General features: G+C 40.1%; 1 protein-coding gene across 1 annotated transcript in view; it reads left to right on the forward strand.

The window, feature by feature from the left end:
* The window catches only part of PCSK5 (proprotein convertase subtilisin/kexin type 5), a 334,111-nt gene that overhangs the window by 122,320 nt on the left and 190,057 nt on the right, over positions 1-21,734 (forward strand). Inside the window, exons 4-5 of the mRNA XM_060102335.1 lie at positions 1,757-1,900; positions 5,948-6,024. Of these exons, the coding sequence (XP_059958318.1) occupies positions 1,757-1,900; positions 5,948-6,024 (221 nt within the window). The remainder of the gene's footprint in view (positions 1-1,756; positions 1,901-5,947; positions 6,025-21,734) is intronic.

Below are 21,734 nucleotides of genomic sequence, written 5' to 3' on the forward strand. Positions count from 1 at the left end.
CCTATTTTCAGTGAAATTGATATTATCTGTGATGAAAAATGGGTACACCATTTGTTAGAATGAATCCATGAAACTACTCAAGTGTGTTTATGGTGTTTGACAAAGGTATTAGAGGTATCTGCCACTAGTTAGCATTTGATTTTGAAGGGTAAAGTTTGGAAAGAGGTGAGCTTCCATTTAGGTTGTACTTAAAATAAAAGTCAAGTCATGGCTACAGAGCCTGGGATGACCTGACCTCTGTTGCCCATTCTGATCTGCTACCTTTTATGCCATTTTCCTTCTCATCCACTAAGCTTCAGCTAGACCCCATCTTCTTTCTCTTTCTTCAATGCACTAATCTGTTTCTCACCTTATGGTCATTGCATTTGCTGTGTCCTCTACCACGACAAGGTCTAAGCTCTTGGGCAAGCCAGCTCTTTCTCATCAGGCATATCTCAACTCACATTTCACTTTCTCAGAAACTGGGGTCTTTTCTGACCATTCCCCCCAGAGAGGTGTGTACTCAGACTGCTCAGCATTGACCGCCATATTACCCTCTTTAATTCCTTTAAAACATAAGGAGTGTTCTGAATGGTCTTCCTTGTTTTCTTTGTCATCTGTGTTTCCCCTTTAGAGAGGTCATGAGGACAGGGACCTCATCTTCCCTGTTCACTGCCATACCCCAGCATGTAGTAAGTGCTCAATAAAGTATGTGTTAGATGAGTCAGTGGCAGTGGGGTCTCCATTATGCTTAGAGCATACAGAGCTCATGTTCTCTTCCCCTCTTGAAGTGCTGAACTGTTACAAAGCAGGAGGAAGATAGTGAATGCTGTGGACCTGGGGTGGCTTGTGTTGCCATGGCAGTAGGCTACGGCACATCCCCTTTCCTTTCTTCCTCTGCTGAGCCTTAAGAACCTGGAAAACACCACTCAGAGGGATATTTCATAGAGATGGACTTTGAAGGGGTAATTGTGTGGGTTGGACGAATGCTAGTCAATTATATCGGGAAGAACTGCTGGTTTAATGTATTTATTGATGTGTTTGTATGTTGTAGCCATTGTGGAATGAAATCACTACACCTAATGAGCTAAGATTCGATGCCTCTTCAGCCTGCCCTTCCAAGCCCTCACACACATTTTCCTGTGCCTGTCCCCCTGTCTGGACCCTGCACTCTTCTTCTCTCCCTTCTCAAAGTAGCCCTGAATAAGTCTATTGGCTTCCTACAAATTATGAGACAACACTCATTGTTAATTTGCTGAAAGAAATTTGAAGAAACTGTTATTTTTTCTCATTAATGGGTTTCTCACAGCAGCGGCACACCTCTGGCTGGCACCGTACAGAAGCTGCCGGGGTTTTTTTGCAGCCAGGCTTTTCTAGGTGCCTGCTTAAGAAATTATAAGGTATATGTTCTTCAGTTATCTAGTTTGGGTTTATAAATGAAATGCTACAATGCCTTTTGATGTGTCATTAATACATGCTAACAATAAAACGGTGCACCCATTATTCTGCTGTTGAGATATGCTTTATTTATCATGTTTTTCCGAAGGTGTTAGAACAGGGCAGAACTGTCAGGAGAGATTCCTGTCTTGCTTTCCTTCCCCACATCTATCCTTCCTCCCTTCCCCTCTTGTCATGTTGGAGATCTGCGCTTCTACTTGAACAGACAATCTACCCAATTCCTGTTAATTTAATGCACTGTCTTAAGAAGTAGGTGATTTTCCAGCCTCCTCACTATTTGGTAATCTGCAACGTCCAGTTCTCCCTCTTACACCTTTAGCACTGCAGTGACAACACACATCCCTGCCAGTCAGACATGAATATCGAAGGAGCCTGGAAGAGAGGCTACACGGGAAAGAACATCGTGGTCACCATCCTGGATGATGGCATTGAGAGGACCCACCCAGACCTGATGCAGAACTACGTGAGTATTTGCTGTGGTCAGAGCAGCTTCCCTCCTGGGAAACAATGGAACTCGTGTGAGGATGCTCCAAAAGGGGGAAAACCACAGAAAAATGCAGCCAACGGGTACAATAGGCTCTGCGTGTTGCTTCCATCTTATAAAGGATGCGCTCTTGGAGGACCGGAAGCAGGAGATAAGGCTATCCCGCTCTCCACTTTTGTGTGCCTTTGATGTTCTGATGACAAAATGCAGGTGATAAGGTAGCGGAAACCCCAGCACCCATCCCATGTGCTACTGACAACATCCACTCTTCTCAGCAATTCATCCATGCAGCCAGAGAGCACTCCTTGTTTCCTTTATGGAGAAAGCGTGCTTTGAACTCTTCTCAAGTTACTCTGCGAGTCTCTTTCTCTCTCTGCCTCTCCCTTTTTAAAGGACAATAATGAACAGCCTCCCAGAAGTCCTTAGGAATCAGTCAATTCCCTTGCTTAAGAAAGGACTGAGATTCCAGGACTCAGAACATAAGGTGAGCCCAAGGTCACAGAGCAAATGAAAGGGCTGAGACTCAGTACTTTCACTGAAAACCACAGTCTTGATACCCAGTGCCCACTGGACACTGGGGTCGGTTTGTGTCCCTGGGGTCCCCTTTACCACCATGATATTTCCTGCCTGGAAATAGGTCAATGACCCCTCCCTCTTCTACTCTCCAAACGCCGCCTTTCCATCAGCTTCTCCTCCCTAAGTTTGGTTAAAAATACCATAATTAAGGCTTCCCTGGTGGCGCAGTGGTTGAGAGTCCGCCTGCCGATGCAGGGGACACGGGTTCGTGCCCCGGTCCGGGAAGATCCCACATGCTGCGGAGCAGCTGGGCCCGTGAGCCATGGCCGCTGAGCCTGCGCATCCGGAGCCTGTGCTCCGCAACAGGAGAGGCCACAACAGTGAGAGGCCTGCGTACCGCAATAAAAAAAAAAAAAATACCATAATTATCTCCCAATATGCCATTCTCTGCTCAAATTTGTTTCTCCTGACACCTTGGCGTTCTCCCTAAAATATCTCTTTTGTTACTTAAGAGCCTGCAGTGACTCCCTCTTATCCACAGAAGCAGCTCTCTGATTCCTGTCAGGACTCAGCAGACACTCCTGGTGGATCCCACTCACACCAGTGCCTTCTAAGCTCTTTTCTGTTGACGACTACTTCCACTAGAACACCGGTATCACTGCATACCCACTAGGACTCCAGTCACTTTTACCTATGTCCCTCTCTGTCCCTTCATAACTCCTTTTAATCCCAAAACTTTGGTTGTATGAGTTTTCCTATATTGTATTTCATGTTGTTATTGAAAAAAATTTCAAAGTTGTTGGTTGTCTCTCAGCTTACACGTTTCCTCTCACAGCCTTGAAAATCCAAGCAGCTCTAAATCATGATGAAGTCAGGACTCATACTGATCCTTAAGAAGGAAAGTCAGGGGCCAGGGTGGGAAGCTTTGCTTCGTGTTTATGGAAGGTGCCCACAGAAAACCCTAGCTATAACTGGGAGGACCACATCCCCTCAGATTTTTCTCTTCTCTATTCTATATTCATCATCATTAAGGGAGCAACATCAGCAAGCCCAGCCCATCTCACGGTGCCCTGAGCTTGTGGAGAGTTCTGAGAGGGGCCTGGCCCATAGCTCCCCATTGCACATTAACGCAAAGGACTCACCATCCTCGCAGGCCTGCTGCCTTTCTCTTCTCTTTGCTCCCCAGTAACTGGTGGACACGGCAGTGGCCCATTGTCCTGGACTCACTCAGAATGGACATGGCCTTTTCCTTAAGACGGACATACTGTCCTCTTTAAATCTGCTATTTCTCCCCCCCCCCCTTCAGCATGGGAAGACATGGTTTCCCTGCACTGTGAGAATGACTCCCTGTATCTGTCTCTCTGACCATCTCTCCTCTGGCTTCTTTCTCATCTGCCGCTTCATTTTCTCATGAAACCATTTAGGTAGCGATTGCCATATATGCTCTCCAATGTTTATTTTTCATTTGCTCAGTCTCACTTATTGCATGACACTTACTTTCTCTTAGTTTTCCTTTTGTCACTCAAACCTGAAAAGATTCTCTTTTTATCAATTTGCAAATAAAATACTTCCAAGTCACTTCCTTGACACATCAGAAACTACCACTGGCTCACACAGCCACCCATATTTCTGACCTACGAAGACCTTCACTCAGGACCACCCAGTATCACCTTATACTTTTATCAACTTTAACTGCTTTGTCTCTCAGTATCCTACCCTGCTGCCCTTTTTGTTTCAAAGATTCAGCTAAGAAACTTCACAAATCAATTTTTACAATGAAATGTTGAAACAGTTTCTCCTAAATTAGATGATTTTCCCTAAGGTTGAAAAACAGAGAGAGAGAGAGAGAGAGAGAGAGAGAGAGAGAAGGAACTGCAAGTTCATTTAGTTCTCATTTGTACAAGACACTTGATTGGCTGCCCTTACCCTGCCTCCAAGCACACTCAGATAAACTTGTGTCTCTTCACAGAATGGAATTTTAGAGCTAAAAAGGAACTTCAGTTCAGCCTCCTCATTTGGCAGGGTAGACACTGAGGCCTGAAGACTAAAGTGAGTTAGCCCAGGTCATATAAAGAACAGAACTGTGGCTGTCCACTGCCTAGCAAAGAAGTCTTTCTTATCGTATGCAATGCAGTTTTTACAGGGTGTTCCTACTCCCCACTGCATAGAAATGCATTTGATTAAACACAAAGAGCCTTAACCTAAATGTGATTGCATTCTTTACCTTTTTCACTTTTTTCTCCCTGGAAAGAAAATTCTCCAGAATTCACCTGTGCAATTAGCAGTACTGGTGCCCTTTTGATTCTCCTAATGTTAGAGCTGGTAAAGAGTAAGAGAAAAGCACATTGGATGGGGTGGCTGGGTTCCAGTCTTAATTCCATCGGCAGTTCGTTTCATGCCTTTGGCCAAGTCACGTAACCTGTCTCGGGCTTCTGTTTCCTTATAAGTGAAACTGCACAGTATTGTCCTTCATGCTCTAATGACTGCTGAGGTGGGCTGCTTTGTATGTTCCTTTGTATGGGAAGCAGAGACTTATCACCTTTACATGTCATGTGTATTTTGCTTACTCCCCCCAAACATTTCAGACTCCATGTACTTTAAGTTATTTTCAGAAACAAGAGACTTTGATAAAGACAGAAAACAAAGATAACATTTACTTTCACTAAAACTGATAACAGAAATAAATCATCTTAAAGCATCAGAAAATTCAAAACATCCTAAATTAGTTCTATCTATGGTGATATAAATTTAGATGATGGAACAATCCATTAATTTTTTTTTTTAGTAATTTGAAGATTTTTCACAATCATTTAAAACAAACAAATAAATTCAGCTTTGGTTTCAGAGAAACTTCTTCATTTTGAAACTTTGACATATAACAAAATTTTGATCATTATTTTGGTTGGGGCAAAAGACCATTTGGTGTTAGTATGAAGTCTTGAACTGTAGACCCTTTTATACTAGATAAAACATCTGAAACCAGACAAATATTGCCTAATAGAGGTCCCAAGATACCTGATATAAGAGATTTCTAATAGTGATTTTTAATTGGCTTGCCAATTTTTTGTGAATGATTTCTGTCTCCAAAAATCTTTGAACTGTGATAAGGAATGTGCACACTCAAGAAATGAAGTAAGGAATACAGAGAGAGTCGGCGAAGAATAAATCACTGTCTTCTACGTGTTCTAGCAGTACTTCGCAGAGAAGATGGTTGTCGAGGACCTCTTCAAAGCACTGGGGTGAGGGGTCAGTGCTAGGTATGAGGGAAAAGTGCTGGCAAGAGTGGACTGGGCACGTCTTTGGTCTGTAGAGAGTATTTCTTCACCTTCACAGGGAAAGATATGACACTGATTATTACAGAACAAGGCATCCTGACACCACCGGACCATGAGTGTATTATTTACTCTAATTACTCTCTTGCAGAAATGTGTTTAAGGAGGCATGAGCCTTCAGGTGCATGGCTAATTAATGAACGCCTGTCTCCTTTCTCTCTCTCCTCTGTGACCACAGGATGCTCTGGCAAGTTGTGACGTGAATGGGAACGACTTAGACCCCATGCCTCGTTATGACGCGAGCAACGAGAACAAGTAAGGCCCAAGTGGGGGTACCTGGCATGTGGCTGGCAGGGAGCTTTGTTTTCTGCTCTTGCGGAGGGAAGTATTTTTTTGAAAATCTTTGGTAACAGATGATCCCTAATTTGCTCCAAGATAAACAAGTGTCTTTCCGCTAAAGCTTCTGGATATAAAAAGGTGTGGTCCACATAGTAAGAATGGTTACAGAGAGAACTCTGGGGAATGACTTGAGGGTGTGGTTGGGGAATACTGTTCCTCAGGTGTTCATTGGCCTGTGACCCATTTGTTTAGGGATAGGGGTGCTAAAGGGAGAGGCAAAACAAAGTGCCCCCCGAGAGAGTTACTTTATTCTGTTAAGTTCAACGCATTTGATTGAATGCTGTGCTTGAGGTCTCTGCCAGTGCTTTCTGATTTGCTTCTTTTTCTTCTCTACTTTGTAGTGGTTGTGTTCTTTACTAATATACCTGAAATACCTATATGGTTTGCCACGTATGGAACACATTACCTTTCTTATCCTCACAGTCAAGAGCCTTAGAAACCCATGTAACCACGTTTACACTTTCCAGCTAGTACAGTAGTTTTTTTGAAAGCAAATGAAATACACATCCATTTCTTGCTTACGATGATCCAGGCATTTTAAAAAGATTAGTAGGTGTTTCTAATCTCTACATCACATTAACTTTTTTGCTTTTACTACAAAGTTTCTCCAGGATATTGCTGTGATTTAGATACTATCATTTGAATTTTTATTTACATGTTTTTGTTTGGAATCACAGAAGTTATAAAGAGAGGTGTTTTACCCATTTATTATGTACTATTTCTAGCCTGCATTTTTCTGTAGGGAAAAGTTTCTCAGCTGGTATTATTCAAGTAAGTCAATAAGTTTAGATAAAACCAATGCGGCCTAGATAATTGTGATTGTACATGGGTTTTTCTTTTTTTTTCCCCCTCTTCTTACCATTTACAAAGAAGCCTCAAAAAAGTTACCATGAAAAATATGCTGGTTTTTAACATTAATGAGTCAATATTATAAATCAAATTCAGTGGTGAAAGCATTAATATACAAATTGATGTAGATAGAATTTTCCAGAACTTTCCAAACAAAAAGAGAAAGAGACCTAAAGTAAACTGGATTATTTTCTTTCAAGCATGGTCATTACTGTCTAGATTACACTGTTTAAAGTTATGGTCAATTTCACACAAAGGGTTATAATTTGAGACATTGTGAGCTAATTTATTTAACCTAATTTGCAAACTAGCATGAAACACTGAAGAAGAAACTTGAAGCTTCCATACTTAAAAGGTCACGGATAAATTTCACTCTCCAGTCCATTCTACTCTAGTGTGACACATATACTCCTAAAAATACTTGTACTCTGCAAAGTCTAAAACCATGAGTAATAGGAAAAGCTTAGAAGCTTCATCAATGACACACAGAAAAATGATAGGGACCTATTAAAAATTATTCATGTTAACACTTTTTTCATGTTAAGTGGTTAAGAAATTTATAAAACTGTAATGAATGTGGCACTTAATCATTTTTTAAATTTTTTAAATTTAAAAATGTCCTTTTTTAAATTATCTTTTTTTAAATTCAGCCCTTAGATGTGAAGAAAAAAAAAGGCTCAGACAGGTCAAGTGGATAAGGGTTAAACAGGTAATAAGTGATGAAGAAGTTAGGAAACAAAGAATCAAACTCAAGTGGTTTGTTTACAAGCTTTGCTTTGCATATTATACACAAGGCCAGAGCCCTTATGGTAATGAAAAGGAAAATGATCCAAGTATCTGTCATTTAAGTGAGTTGTAGCTAGAGATAATTGGTTTCAATAACAGTAAATTTGAGAGGAAGAAAGGCTGAATTATTGACCAAAATATTTGGAGAATACAGAGCGCTGAGCTGACCTTTGACATCCTGTCATAAAGAAGGCTCGAGACTGGGTGCCAGTCTGATCCTTCAAAATAGTAAGGATATGATTCATAGCTAGGCTGGGTTCAAAGTCCATTTCCATCAATTTTATACTTAATCTGTGTCTTATCATTATGAAATTAAATTCTAACTAGTATGTTTATAATATAATTCTCTTGTGACACTGACTTCTTAAGCTGCACTGTTCTTTTTTAATTTTTTATACAATTTATAAAGGCTACACTCCATTTACAGTTTTTACAAAATATTGACGATATTCCCTGTGTTGTACAATACATCCTTGTAGCCTGTCTTACACCCAGTAGTTTGTATCTCCCACTCCCTGACACCTGTACTACCCCTCCTGGCACTTCATCTTGAATAAGACCTGAAATTTGCTTATGGAAGTGTGTACCCATTGCATCTACTTCTACTCACATGCCTGCCACTCCGTGTGCAAGAAAAAAAAGAGGAAGAAAAAAGAGATAAAGATGAAAACTTTGAAGAAGAACAGAGAGTAGAGAGGAAAATAACAAAATAGGCTGGGAGGAAGGGGGAAAATAAGCAGAGTGGAGGATACCCTCCAGGATGGTTTTTGGAAGCACGGCAGCTTGCAAGTTATTCTGAATTGGAAGGAGGGTTATCTGAGGTCAAAGAGGAAGTAACAGCACCAGATGTAGACACATGTGGACCATTGTGCTCCTAAGGTGTGCAGTTCTGTGTGTTTCGTGCATTCCTACAGAGCTCGGTGCAACTAGGTATGTTTTCTACAGTCACCTAGAGTTTCTGGGACAAAATTGTGCATAAACAAATGCAAATTTCACATTATACTCAAATCACTCTCTAATATATCAATGTTATTGGAAGAAATTTGTGTTTTCAAGGCAAACATGATAGTAGAACTGATTGTACCATATCTGTTGGCTAAAGTTATCCCATCAACATTTGTACGTGTAGAGAAAAGGTAAACAGGAAAGCTAGAGGAAAGTCGAGATCAAGTTAACACCCACAGTATCCTTGTACAGGGTATGAAGGGACAAGAGGGGCTGTAGGTGGAAACTGAAAATGTATTGTGCCCTGTAGCCAGTTCTGTCTGAATCTACATGTGGTGACTTTTGCATCGAAACTCAGTGGTAATGGTGGCTGTTCTCCAAGGGCCTATCTGTCCTGTGACTGACAGTGCTAACTGCAAAGGCTGTGTGTGAAGACAATTCTTTGAGTGTTGGCTTTGATGGCTTTTCACAGGCTGCCTTTTAAAAACTGTATCCTTTGTGAGGATTCCTTTCCAACTTGGCAGCTCCCCAAGACCTTTGTTCAGGAAGAGTCACTACCATCCCGCTTCCTCTGGGGTATTCTGGTGTGTCCTGCTTTGACTCATTCTAAGTACTGTTCATGGTTCGTTGAGTGCAGTGTGGGTTTGAGCATTGGAGGGCACAGGCATTGTTCTGGATGTGTGCTTAGTTTATAGCCTTGACAGTGAAATAGGGCATTTTCAGAGGGGCAACACCACCACTCCAACCTCTGTTTTATGAAAATCAGCAGTCACCTGGGGCATCAGATGTCCCTTTATCTCCTATCAGTACTGCTGCCCAATTTTTTCTTGGCCAACCACAAGCATGTATTCAGACATTTAGGGTTAAAATATCCTCTCTGCTCATTAGACCATAATTATAAATATGAATGATGGATCTGTCTTTAAGTGTGGATCCACAGATAATTCTGTTTCAATAGAAGTCATTTGGCATCAGGAAATAAAGAGTGGTCTGTAGTTTAAGAGAGTTGACTTTTATCCTTGGTTCACCTTAATAGCTTTGTGGCCTTTAGGCCTAACTATTCTGAGCTTTAGTATTTTTAAAAATATCTAAAATGGGCATAATAATACCTCCAAAGATTAGCAATAAAATATGTAAAACACCAAGCATAGGGCTGACTATCTAATAGGCACTAGGTAATTATAGTTTTATTATAATTATGTTCAATTCGTATATCCAGTTCTCGATAAATAATCAGTTAAAAATTACAATTATTGGGCTTCCCTGGTGGCGCAGTGGTTGAGAGTCCGCCTGCCGATGCAGGGGTCACGGTTCGTGCCCCGGTCCGGGAGGATCCCACATGCCGCGGAGCAGCTAGGCCTGTGAGCCATAGCCGCTGAGCCTGCACGTCCAGAGCCTGTGCTCTGCAACGGGAGAGGCCACAACAGTGAGAGGCCCACATACCAAAAAAAAAAAAAAAAAAAAAATTACAATTTTCTCAAAATATATGTGCATATGAACATTTCACATTTCAATTAAGACTTGGAAGTCTTTGTTTATTTCCAAGGTTAGAGGTTTAGATGTGTTTTCTGCTTCTTCAGGGACTGGGAACTGTGGCTCATTTGGTCTACAATAAATCTGCTTTTCTTTAATTCTAATACTCTGTGTCCCTTTAGTGGACCATAAGTCCTTGAATTTGAAGTGAGTTATTGAGGGGGAGGAATTTCTAAATATTGCCTGAATGAAAAAGTTGAGGCATATGCTGTGCAAGTACCTCCTTATTGTACAGTCTGACCAGTAGGCTTCAGAGCATATTGGAATTATTTACACCTGGGTGCGTTTGTTCATTCATTCAGCAGGTACTCATAAAGACGCTACTTTTGTGAATGGCTCTGTGCTAAATGCTTGGGGGATACAATGATGCAATAATATAGGCTACTAACTAATAGGTTGAATTAGGAGATGACTTAGTAAGAAGCTGTAACCTGAAGGGTTTGGGGTCCTCTAGTTGGCTCTTCCTAACCGTAGGTGTGGAACCTGAGAATACTGAGGGTTAACTGAACTGTGTCATTTTGTATAAGGGACTTGAGCTTCCACGGAGTTTGGTATCTGCAGGGGGGGCCTGGAACCAATGTCCCCTGGAAACTGAGGGATGACTATACTAAGAGACAATGCACCCTCAAAACTTTATGCAGATCATATCTCTCAGATTTACCTGATTACATTTCTAGCACTAAAGCTTTGGGGTGAAGAAAATCACCTCTGAAGTAAAAAAGTTATAAAAATCCTTTTCTTATTGCTTTTTCAAGTCCCCAGATGGTGGTGTGTCAAACCTAAATAACAGAAGCTAAAGAAATAGCATTATTAGGGGAGACCATAAAACCTGCTCTCCCATTCCGCTTTGTCTCCATTCGTATTAACTTGTAGAATAAAGCTGACTGCATTATTCTAGGCTTAAAATAGAAAATGCCTCCCTATAAATGAAAGTCTCCTGGCATTTCATACTACTACTCCCATTTCTGATAAATGAATTATTGATGTCGGAGTTAGATTTTTCCTTCCCTGGGTTGCTTCCTTTTAAATATTCCCTGTGCTTGAGTCATAGCAACATATTTAGTGGGAGATGAGACCACACTGTGTATCTTGAATGTGTGATATGTGGGCCCAGAATCTAATTCCCTTTCAAAACAAACCAACCTATAGGTTAAAGACTCATTTCCAAAAGGAATGGATTTTTCATTTTTGTTGCTTATCTCTGTTTCCCTGAGGATTTAACCAGGGTGGATGGAAATACACTTCTGCTCGTCTTTAGTGTCCTTTTCACACATCATTTCTGGTTTTTAGAATGTCGCCATGTTGTGTGGCCTTTTCTTTCTCATCCCTGCGGAGGAGGACTATTGTCAGGAGATAGCGTTGCAAAGCAAAGCCGATAAATGTAGGCAGTGTTATCTACCTATACAGGAACTATTTTAACTCAACACTAGAGAGAAAACCATACTTTAAATCTACCACCTTAACAGATAGAAGCATTATTTCTTCATACCCAGCATTTAGCCAAACATGTTCAGATAAAACTATCCTATAGCTAGGTAGCTCAGACAAAACCTACCAAAAAGAAGTGAGGCCATTATCAGAGGCTGATTTGTTTTTTTCCTTTTTTTTTTTTTTTTTTCGGTACACAGGCCTCTCACTGTTGTGGCCTCTCCCATTGCGGAGCACAGGCTCCGGACACGCAGGCTCAGCGGCCATGGCTCACGGGCCCAGCCACTCCATGGCATGTGGGATCCTCCCAGACCGGGGCACGAACCCATGTCCCCTGCATCGTCAGGCGGACTCTCAACCACTGACCCACCAGGGAAGCCCTCCATATATTTTTGAAAAATTTCCCCTAATCCTTTCGCAAAATAACACTACAATGTACTATATAGTAGTTACTTGGTCAAAGATTAACGTGTGAATTTATATAATGCTGACTACAAATGTATGTACCAGAGGCCAAATGTGTACAAAAGAGGCAATTGTGAAAAATACCTGATCCTTTTCATATACAGCTATAGATTTTATGTCCATGAAAGAACCTGCAACAAATATTGTAGAAATTTTGTTTCTATCCCATAGATTCATAATGTAATATGTTGAGATAAGTAACATTTTGGACCACCTTCTAGGTTCTGGGAAGTGGTCTTGGTCTGGGGCCTCACAGAAAGTTGAGTAACAGTAGGAAATGGCTTCTCTCGGACCAGAAGCCAGCCATCCCGTCCCTTCCCTCACCAGCTGGTAGTCACAAGTCCTGACCATCCTCACCATTTAAATCCTTCTCTTTAATAGCTCTCCAGAGACTCCCCCATTCCATCCATCCACACTAGCCTTCTGTTAGTCTAATCCCCTTCTCTCACCTTCCTCCTTGGAAAATCTCCTGTCTCCAGTCTCAACCCCATCCTGCTGCCCAAGTGATATTTTAGAACCAAAATAAGAATATTAAAATCTTGTAATATCTTGAAATTTTGTTAAAATGCAAAACGCTTCATGACCCCACTCTTCCCTCAAGTCTGCTCTGCTCTCTGTCCACCCCTTCCCCCCACTTTATTTATCTACCCTGCAGGACTTGTGGGGTTCCCCAAAGGTACCACACTTGTTCAACCTTCCACCATCTGCACCTGCATAATTCCTTCTTTCTCTGCGACTCATGTCACTTCCCCAGTGAAGGCTTCTCTCACCTCTTGCATCCGAGTTGGATGCCCTCCAGTGAGTTTTCACAGCATCTGCGAACTTACTTCTTTTATAAAAGCCTTCGCTATTGTAAATGGGGTTACATATACCAAGAAAGGGAATAGAGAGGCAAGGAAAGATGCTGAGAAGATGTTTTCCAGTTTAGTTTGGGTTATGAAATGTCTGTTCAGTCACACAAAAATTACAAGAGTATCTACCTTGACTGGCTTGTCTAGATGAATTAGCAATATGTGTCCCAAAGTAGTAACTATTAAATGGTGTTATATATAATGGACTTTGTGCTGGATAGCTTTATTTTTTTACCCTCTACCCTGCTCTGTACCCCAGAAAGCTGACCTCTGAGGACTGCATTAAGGGACCCCCTTGCCCTCTGGCTTCCCATTGGGTTTGGCCAATGGAACACTCAAGCTGGACATCAGTGGGATTTAGAAGGGTAAAGAAAAGGTATTTGTTTTCTGTTCCCTCCTTGCTGAGCCACTGGGGGTTAGCTGCATCCCAAAAGATCATAACTCCCCTTAGGTGGCCCTAAGGCTGACCTCCTAAGGATTGCCATTTGTGGATTCAATGACCACTTCCTCCCCAGGGCTTCTTAGATCCAGGGGTTTCCCAGTGTTGCTAGTCCAGAATGCTGCATTCTTCCTTGCATCTTCCAGGCATCTTTCCTTGCCTCTCTATTCCCTATCTTGGTACACGTGACCCCATTTACAATAGCGAAGGTTTTTATAAAAGGAGTAAGTTCGCAGATGCTGTGAAAACTCACTGGAGGACATCTAACTCGGGAGAGAAGCCTTCACAGGGGAAGTGACATGAGTGGCATAGAAAGAAGGAATTATGCAGGTGCAGATGGTGGAAGGTTGAACAAGTGTGGCACCTTTTGGGGAACCCTGCAAGTCCTGCAGGATTCCCCAAATCCTGTCTGCTTCTCTATGTAAGTTCCTTGAATACATTTTTTAATACTAAGATACAAGTCTCTGGAATAAGTTTTTATACCCAGTATAAAAGAGCACAGACACATCTAAGAAACAAAATATCTATGTCCATAGGAGTTGTCTTAATGGCTGTTTATTTATTCTTTAACGAGAGCTGGGTAAATACAGACAATGGTTATCTAACCTCAAATTCCTATATACCTGACACCTGAAGTGTAAATATTTATTTTTATAAAATACTGTATTAATTATTCCAGGGCTCATAATCATGATAATGCAGCCTTCAGGCCCTTTGTTGTTTCCTTTGTCAGTTTCAATGTGTTCTCCTCAAGGATTTGGGGACATAATCTCTTGGGGCTCACGGTACCAGTTTTGATAAAGGGTCTGATGCTATAGGTTACAGTAAGGTTTGGGTTTAATTTGTGCTAACCCACTGCACTATTGACATGAATAATTGATCGTTGCTTCAATTTAAATTTCTTATTTAAAAAACAAACTCACGAATTCCTGAGGTCTCTAAAGCAGATGGAAATTGCAGTAAGGGAAAGAGATAAGTATCCTTTTTAAATATGGATTAAGCATTTGAGCAGGGTTCCAGACAGGTATACTTATTTATCTTTCTCTTTTCATCTTCTCCTCTAACCTCCACCTTGGATCCTTCTATTTTCTCATGTTTCCTTATATCCAGAAATATGTAAAATCGAAAGCACGAATACCTTGAGAGGTCAGTGCTACCAGTGTGTTATTTGTATTATTACAGAGCAGTAGAGAAGGCATCCAGGACCTTTCAAATGTGATCAGCCAGTGTCCACAGGCTGAACAGGAAGGCAGACTGAGGAGAAAAGAACCCTTGTTTTGTTTATCTCTCTCGTTGTATAGATACCAGAAGAAGAACATGCTGAAAATGTAACCAAACTGCAAACTGGTTGATGGTTCATTTCAGTATTAAGATATTATTTAGATATTGGTTGCCTTCCTATTCAAATCAAATGCCCTCTTAGATAAAGGACTGAAGTTAGAATTTTGTTTTTACAAGCTAAAGGAGATGTCATAATTTTTACGTTTTAGCAGTACAGTTAATTACAGTAGAAGTCTATTGTTCCAGTGTACTTAAGTATGTGTGTGTATAACATCTGTGGTAGCTGTGCATTTCAATTATAATCCTTAATAAAAGATGGAAAGGTAGAAAGTATGTCTTAGATCAGGACATATTTGCTCAGTTCTTATCTCATAAAATAGGTCACCAAAGAAGGCAAGGTGATAGAGGAAAAAAATGTCCTGATTTTGGGTGAGACCTGGGTACCAGTCCCAGCCTTGCTGTTCATTATATCTGTGGCCTTGGAGAAGCATTCTTATCAATGTCTCCTCCTGCCACAGCAGTATCTCGATGACCCTGTTTGACTTAAACAACCAAAAAATCCATAAATCTATGGGGTTGCTACTTGGCTGCATTTGAATGCAGTGCAAGCAGCTGCTAATACAGTGAGCACGTCAATATGTTGTCTCATTTACCGCTCACAATAACCCACAATTGGAGAGAGAGTCTGGAGAGGTGAAGTAAAGTGGCTAATGTCACCACGTGGCAGACTCACAATTTGAGCTCATTTGTTCTCACGCCATCTGTTCACCTGCATAGTTAATTAACCTGTGGTCAAGTAGATGAGAAATTAATTCCTGTGTTGAGCACATGCTTCAGTAAGTTTACTACCTGGGAAGAACTGCATTTACCAGAATGCCTTACTGCAGTATTCAGTAAATACCCAGCAGCCTGGCTTTACCAAGTTCTGGTGCTCAGAACCCTGTTTCTCCAGAGAGAGGGGATTGATCCACAAAGGTTGTCAACACCTTATGTACACATAACTTTGGCCAAGTAACAAAAATCCTTTATTACAGAAAATAATTGTGCAGATCTGACTTCACAGTGATATTTGTTCAATGGAAATCAATGAAGACCACCCAAATGACACTCTGGGCTAATTATTCGGAGCTTGCTATAGCAAGGGAGTCAGATAGTGTCACTTTAAGAGACTCAAAGGCAGGCACATGGCCCAGAAAGCTTTAAAGTGTTAAAAAAAAAATAGGAAGACTTCAGGTATGGTCTGATCAGAGGGTGCCATGTGGAAACTGGAGCTTGGGTCTCTGTTCTTAAACAATTCTACTAGTATATATTAACAGCTTTAAAAAAATCTGAATGAGTATCAGCTGGTCATCATGTTAATGTAGATAAATGTTTTGGTAAACTCTGTAAAATTGCCACAGGTATGGATGTAGGTAGTCTTATTAAGGGTGATAAAGTGTAATAAGATAAAGTTTTAGTCTGATCCTCAGATGGAAGATAGTTAATTTTTTCTCTATGGAGATATGGACTGTTTGAAGTTGGAATCACATAACCTAAGAGACACTGTCCCAATGGTTTTACACTTACATGACAGCCCTTGAAAGTGCTCTGGAAATGTAGGCTGAGAAAGGAAGAATCTCTATAGGAGGAAGAAACTGAGACCAAGGAGAGCCTGTGGGAATCAGAAACCTTTTCCTGCCCTCAGATGGGTGTAGAGTCTTGAAGATGTGTCCTGCTTTGGGAAATTGTGGTGAATTATCTTGCCTATAGAACACCTAAAATAACTTGAAGGAATTGGGAGCAGTTGACTACTGGTGATTTTCCAGCAGATTTCCCTGAATCCCTGCTTTCTCTGCCTCATGTTCTCATCACAAGCTGCCATCTCACGAATTTCAGAAAAGACTGACCTTTGCTACAAGAGTTTACCTCTTCCTATTTTTAGAGATCCTTACGCCATCTGCATATAATTTACGTATGCTAGTAAATGCATTTGAATTTGCATGAATTGCAGATAGAGTACCTGTGGTGACATCCTGGGCTGAGAGTAGCTGACTGCTACAGATTTTGTATGACCTTTTTGCTCTTGGTTGGTTTTTCCTTTCTGAGATTCATTCTCACTGGATCACACCCCCTCCGACACCTGTCTGGATTGCCAAATATAGACTCTTATTTTCTCCACAACCCTCCAGCAGCCCCGCCCCCCACCCCTGTATCACAAATCTCTCTCTTTTTCCACTATCCTGATACCTTGATCTTCCCATAGGCTCTAGTATTTTGTTGCCATCGTGCAGAGAAAGAAGAACACATTTGTCGCCAGTGATCACCTGGTCTTGGCACCAGTGTATATAGTTTGTACTGGGTGATCTGACTAGAACATGAATGGTTCAGCAGCTTTAACTGTGACTTGTGTTGTTAATTTTATTGACTATCTGACTCTTTCATAGAATTTATTTCCTTCCTAAATGAATGACAGATCCCTTTAATGCTTTTCAGAGGAAAGAGAACTATCTGAAACAAAAACACTTGTTTTCTTCTCTCTCTTATCTGCCCATCTCACGCAACACATAAGAAGTATTGTGGGAGGCTGGGTAATGGAGCATCTGAGAAAGAGCTGGGGTTTGAATGAAAAAGATCAAAGAATTAGAGGACTTGATTTGGTTGAAATTTAACTCAAATGGAGGCAAAAGGGGTCCCCAAAGGGTCCCCACATCTCAGAAGCCACTCCATTAACAGCCATGCATTTGCCTTATCATCCACAGTTTGAAGCATTACCATTTATGGGACAGTAGAGGCCCCAGTTATTGTGGCTATAGTTTTCCCCAATAGAGAGATGCCATAGCAACTGTGGCTTAATTTTCGATTGGTTGAATTTGTGTCAAATTGTTCAGCCTCTACAGGGAGTAATACTAGTGGCGTTATAATGGTGGAACCACATTCTACAACATGGAAGTATGGGAACAAGACCTATTTTGTTGGTATACTTGTAGGAGTGTTCATTCGTATTTGTTGAAATCTTTGTAGCTCAAATGCAAATATGAGCAGTTATTCAGGTATGCCATTGCAAATTATATGGATATTCTTTCTTGCAGATTTTATGATCATATGTACTATTTTTATTGATTATTATTATTTTTTTTATTTTTATTGATTCCATTTATCATCATCCAGTTTTCTCATAGTGTCTCTATGAGCTTCTGTTAAAATCCACATTGTAAAACTTATTTCAACTATAAGGTATACTAACTCCGTTTAATTCATCTTGGTTGAAACAAAATGCACACGACAGCTTCATATCTGTTACGTTTTTTCCTTGTCTCTTGTCAGGGAGATGTTGTTTTCTCTTATGCTCAGAAAGTCAACTTTGTTAACAGTGGTACTCATCTTAAATTCACGTGTTTTTTAATAAGATGTATAGGTTTCTGAAATCTATATGAATGTTATACACATAGATTTCCCACACGTGTACTTGGAGTAAACCAGGACAATGTGAATGCGGGAGGGAGGCCCAAGTAACTGTTAGATAAGTTGTTTAATAAAATTGAATGATCCTTTTCTAAACTGAGAGGATGTTTTGAGCCATACCAAAGTATAACTGTGCTGATACAGTGACCAACACTACATGTTGTTCATACTTGAAAAGTCATGGCTATGTCAGCCAATGTACATGAACTGCTTGGTTGGTTTTCCTGTGAGCAGTTCTATAGCCTTGAGGAGCTTGGTACATAATTTGGGCAGGAGAGCGGAGAACAACTTTGTACCCCAAAGAAACCCTGGCTATTTTTGCCTTGGGCTATAAACTCAACAAAGTTTAAATAGAGTTCAGCAGGGTCAGTATATGTTTTCCATGAGAGATGAGAAAAAAGAGCAGGTTTTCTGGTCGCTCGACTGGCGTTAGTCCTTTCAAGCCATTTCAGATTTCACCTTCTCAAATACAGAGGAGCCATCTACCAAGGATAATAATTTATTTAGAACTTTACAGTTCACAAAGCATTTTTACGTGTATTCTCACTTGACTTATAAAAATTCATATCAGATAGGTAGTAGGTAGTTGTTTTGGTCCCCCAGTGTCTGCATTCTTTTTTATGCATAAGGAATATTCTGTCTTTTGAGTCTTGGTGGAGAGTCAAGACTACTCTCCAGTATGGCGGCTGGAATTACCAGATCCAATAGTGATTTGCTCATCCTGCACCGCTCTAGTCTCGGACACGAACCATATGGTCTAGATTCTAAAAATCAGTAGCACATGTGCAGCCTGGTGACAGAAAAGGCCAAGTAAGCTCTCACTCGCTTGTGTTCTTCCTTCCCACCCCCTCCTTCTCCCAGCAGAGCCTCCCTCATAGAACAGCCAGGTGTTTTTCTTGATCCTTCACCTCCATCTTGCTAATTCTGTGTTTTGTGTGTTCCCAACCATTCTGAGCTTCCCAGTATCCTTTGAACAAAGTACTTTGCTGCTTAACTCAGTTGCAGCAAAGAACCTGAAATGAAATGTTATTGCTGTCCCCTTTTTTCCAGGGGAAGAAAATAAAATTCAAGGCAGGTTTACATAGCTCATGAAAGTGAATCTGGCTTCCAAATTCATGTTCTTTGTATCACATAATGCACTCTAATTTGGAACATGATACTAGATGTTCTTTTTTTTAATATAATGTTCATAAGTAATAGATACTTTTAATTCATGGCAATAATTGTTATTTTTGAGAATTTAGTGATTATGTTATGGCATATAGTTTCATTCAGAAAAGATTTTTTGAATACCTACTAGGAGAATAGCACTTAAAAATCAAACTGGTGATATACTTAGAATATGTAAAAATTTAAGATTTGATCCATCACTTAACTAATACAGTTAAAACAAGCCATTAGGCAAGATGTGGTTTGGAGACCATTGTTTTTCCAAAAGTGTTTCATGGAACCTTGGAGTCTGTTGATGGATCTTACAGGCTTTCCAACTGTCACTCAAGAGGCTGTGTGAATGGGTCTAGCTTCCTCTTCCTCAACTAAACTTCCCCTTTTTAAAAACCTCATTAAAATCTATTTTAGATGGTGGTATTTCTCATAAAACAAGATTTGAATTAAAGAGTTCTGTTTATACAGAACCAAACAAATGATTGTACACCAGTGCTACAAACCAGAGAAATAAGGTTTAGATGAGCTGTCACTGGAGGTAGGTAGACATTTTAGGGAAGTCTTCTGTAGGTGGTGGCATTTGACCTGGGACTTGAAAAATGACTGATGGGAGGGAATAATCATTACTGAGAGAATGTCTGTAGTGGCTGGAAGTGTCTTAGTATTAGTGGGCTCCTTACAAGCTTTGGAATAAAAAGCACTTTTCTTTTTAGACATTTTGGTTTTTTCTTTTTTTTAAGGGGAGAAGCCAGAAATTTCTTATTTTCCCTAGAACCTCTTCTTTATCTAAATTTCAAATCTGAACATGTTTTTACTCTATCTTCAAGCCCTTTATGACCAAGTCCAAACTCTTTAGATATATGCAAAGGATTCATAATATGTCCACTATTTTTTTTTTTTTTTTTTTTTTTTTTTTTTTTTTTTTTTTTTTTTTTTTTTTTTTCGGTATGCGGGCCTCTCACTGTTGTGGCCTCCCCCGTTGCGGAGCACAGGCTCCGGACGCCCAGGCTCCGGACGCGCAGGCTCAGCGGCCATGGCTCACGGGCCAAGCCGCTCCGCGGCATATGGGATCCTCCCAGACCGGGGCACGAACCCGTATCCCCTGCATCGGCAGGCGGACTCTCAACTACTTGCGCCACCAGGGAGGCCCTGTCCACTATTTTTTTAACTTATACTGCATCATACTCTAGTTTTAATCAATTTTTTTACAGCTCTCTGAAAATAGCATGCTTCATTTGTGTTGGAGACTGGTGTATAATAGGCATTCAATAAGTGGTTATCATTCTACCATGCTTTGCAACTGTTAACTATAACATGTAATCTTGGTATGCATTATGCTTATTATTAATTTAACCCAATTGAAAGCTGAGTTTCAGTCTATCCCTGCTCTGTGGAAAGACCATTGCCCCTTTTTTTTTCTTGAGAAACCAGGGAAGGAAAAAAGGCTAGGAAACGCAAAATACTCAGATTTTATTGGTGAAGAATTTAAAACCAGTGTCAGAAATAAAAGTTTTAAGTTAATTTTAATTTGTCCTTACTCTAATATTCCAAGTTATTGTGTAAAATTGCCCTAACTGCTATTTTTTTGTTTGTTTCCATTTGTCTTAAATAACTATAGATAACTAATAGTTTCAGTAACAGCAAGAAAACTTCCCTTTATACAGAATACTTGTTAGTATTTTCCTTAGCTAAAATTAAGGAGCTTCCATTTAGACTATGAAAAACAGAGTTCAGTTTGCATGGAAAGAAAATGTTGCAAGTTACGGTGGTCTGTGTTCATTAATATCAACTGATTGTTAATTCTTAGCCATCAGAGAAGAAATTATAAATTAATTAACCTTTACTTTAGGGATTTTTTTCCTTTCAGATATTATGTGCTGGCCTTTCTTTAAATAAGGAGGGAAATCAAGTAGTATAGCCTAAAAAAAAAACGTTTTCACTGAGTAATATTAGTATGAAAATGTGAAAATGGGCCATGCACAAATACTACTGATTAATGGAACTTTTGAGATAATTCCTTTAGATATTTGAAATCTAGTGAAAATCAGTCTCCCTCCTTCTCTGTCTCATTACACATAAATATCTTCTTATTGTATTCTCATTTATTAACTACAATGTTGATCTTAAAAATTAAGGTTAAACTTCTTAAATATTTAGCATAACTTGGAAAGAAGCAAATCAAATAATTGGACTAACTTAAAGAACCACTTCAGATTTAGAATTTATCTGAAAAATTAGAAATAATAATCATACATGAGTTCTTCATACTCAAAAAATAACAGTGCTTGAGGTCATACATTTCCATGTATATTTATCTTTTACCAATATGAGGAGATTAGAATTAATCTAGAGATGGGAAATAGACATAGTGATTTTTTTTTTTTTTTTTTGCTACGCGGGCCTCTCACTGTTGTGGCCCCTCCCGCCGTGGAGCACAGGCTCTG

Source organism: Mesoplodon densirostris, chromosome 6, assembly GCF_025265405.1.
Source record: "Mesoplodon densirostris isolate mMesDen1 chromosome 6, mMesDen1 primary haplotype, whole genome shotgun sequence".
Classification (NCBI taxonomy): domain Eukaryota; kingdom Metazoa; phylum Chordata; class Mammalia; order Artiodactyla; family Ziphiidae; genus Mesoplodon; species Mesoplodon densirostris.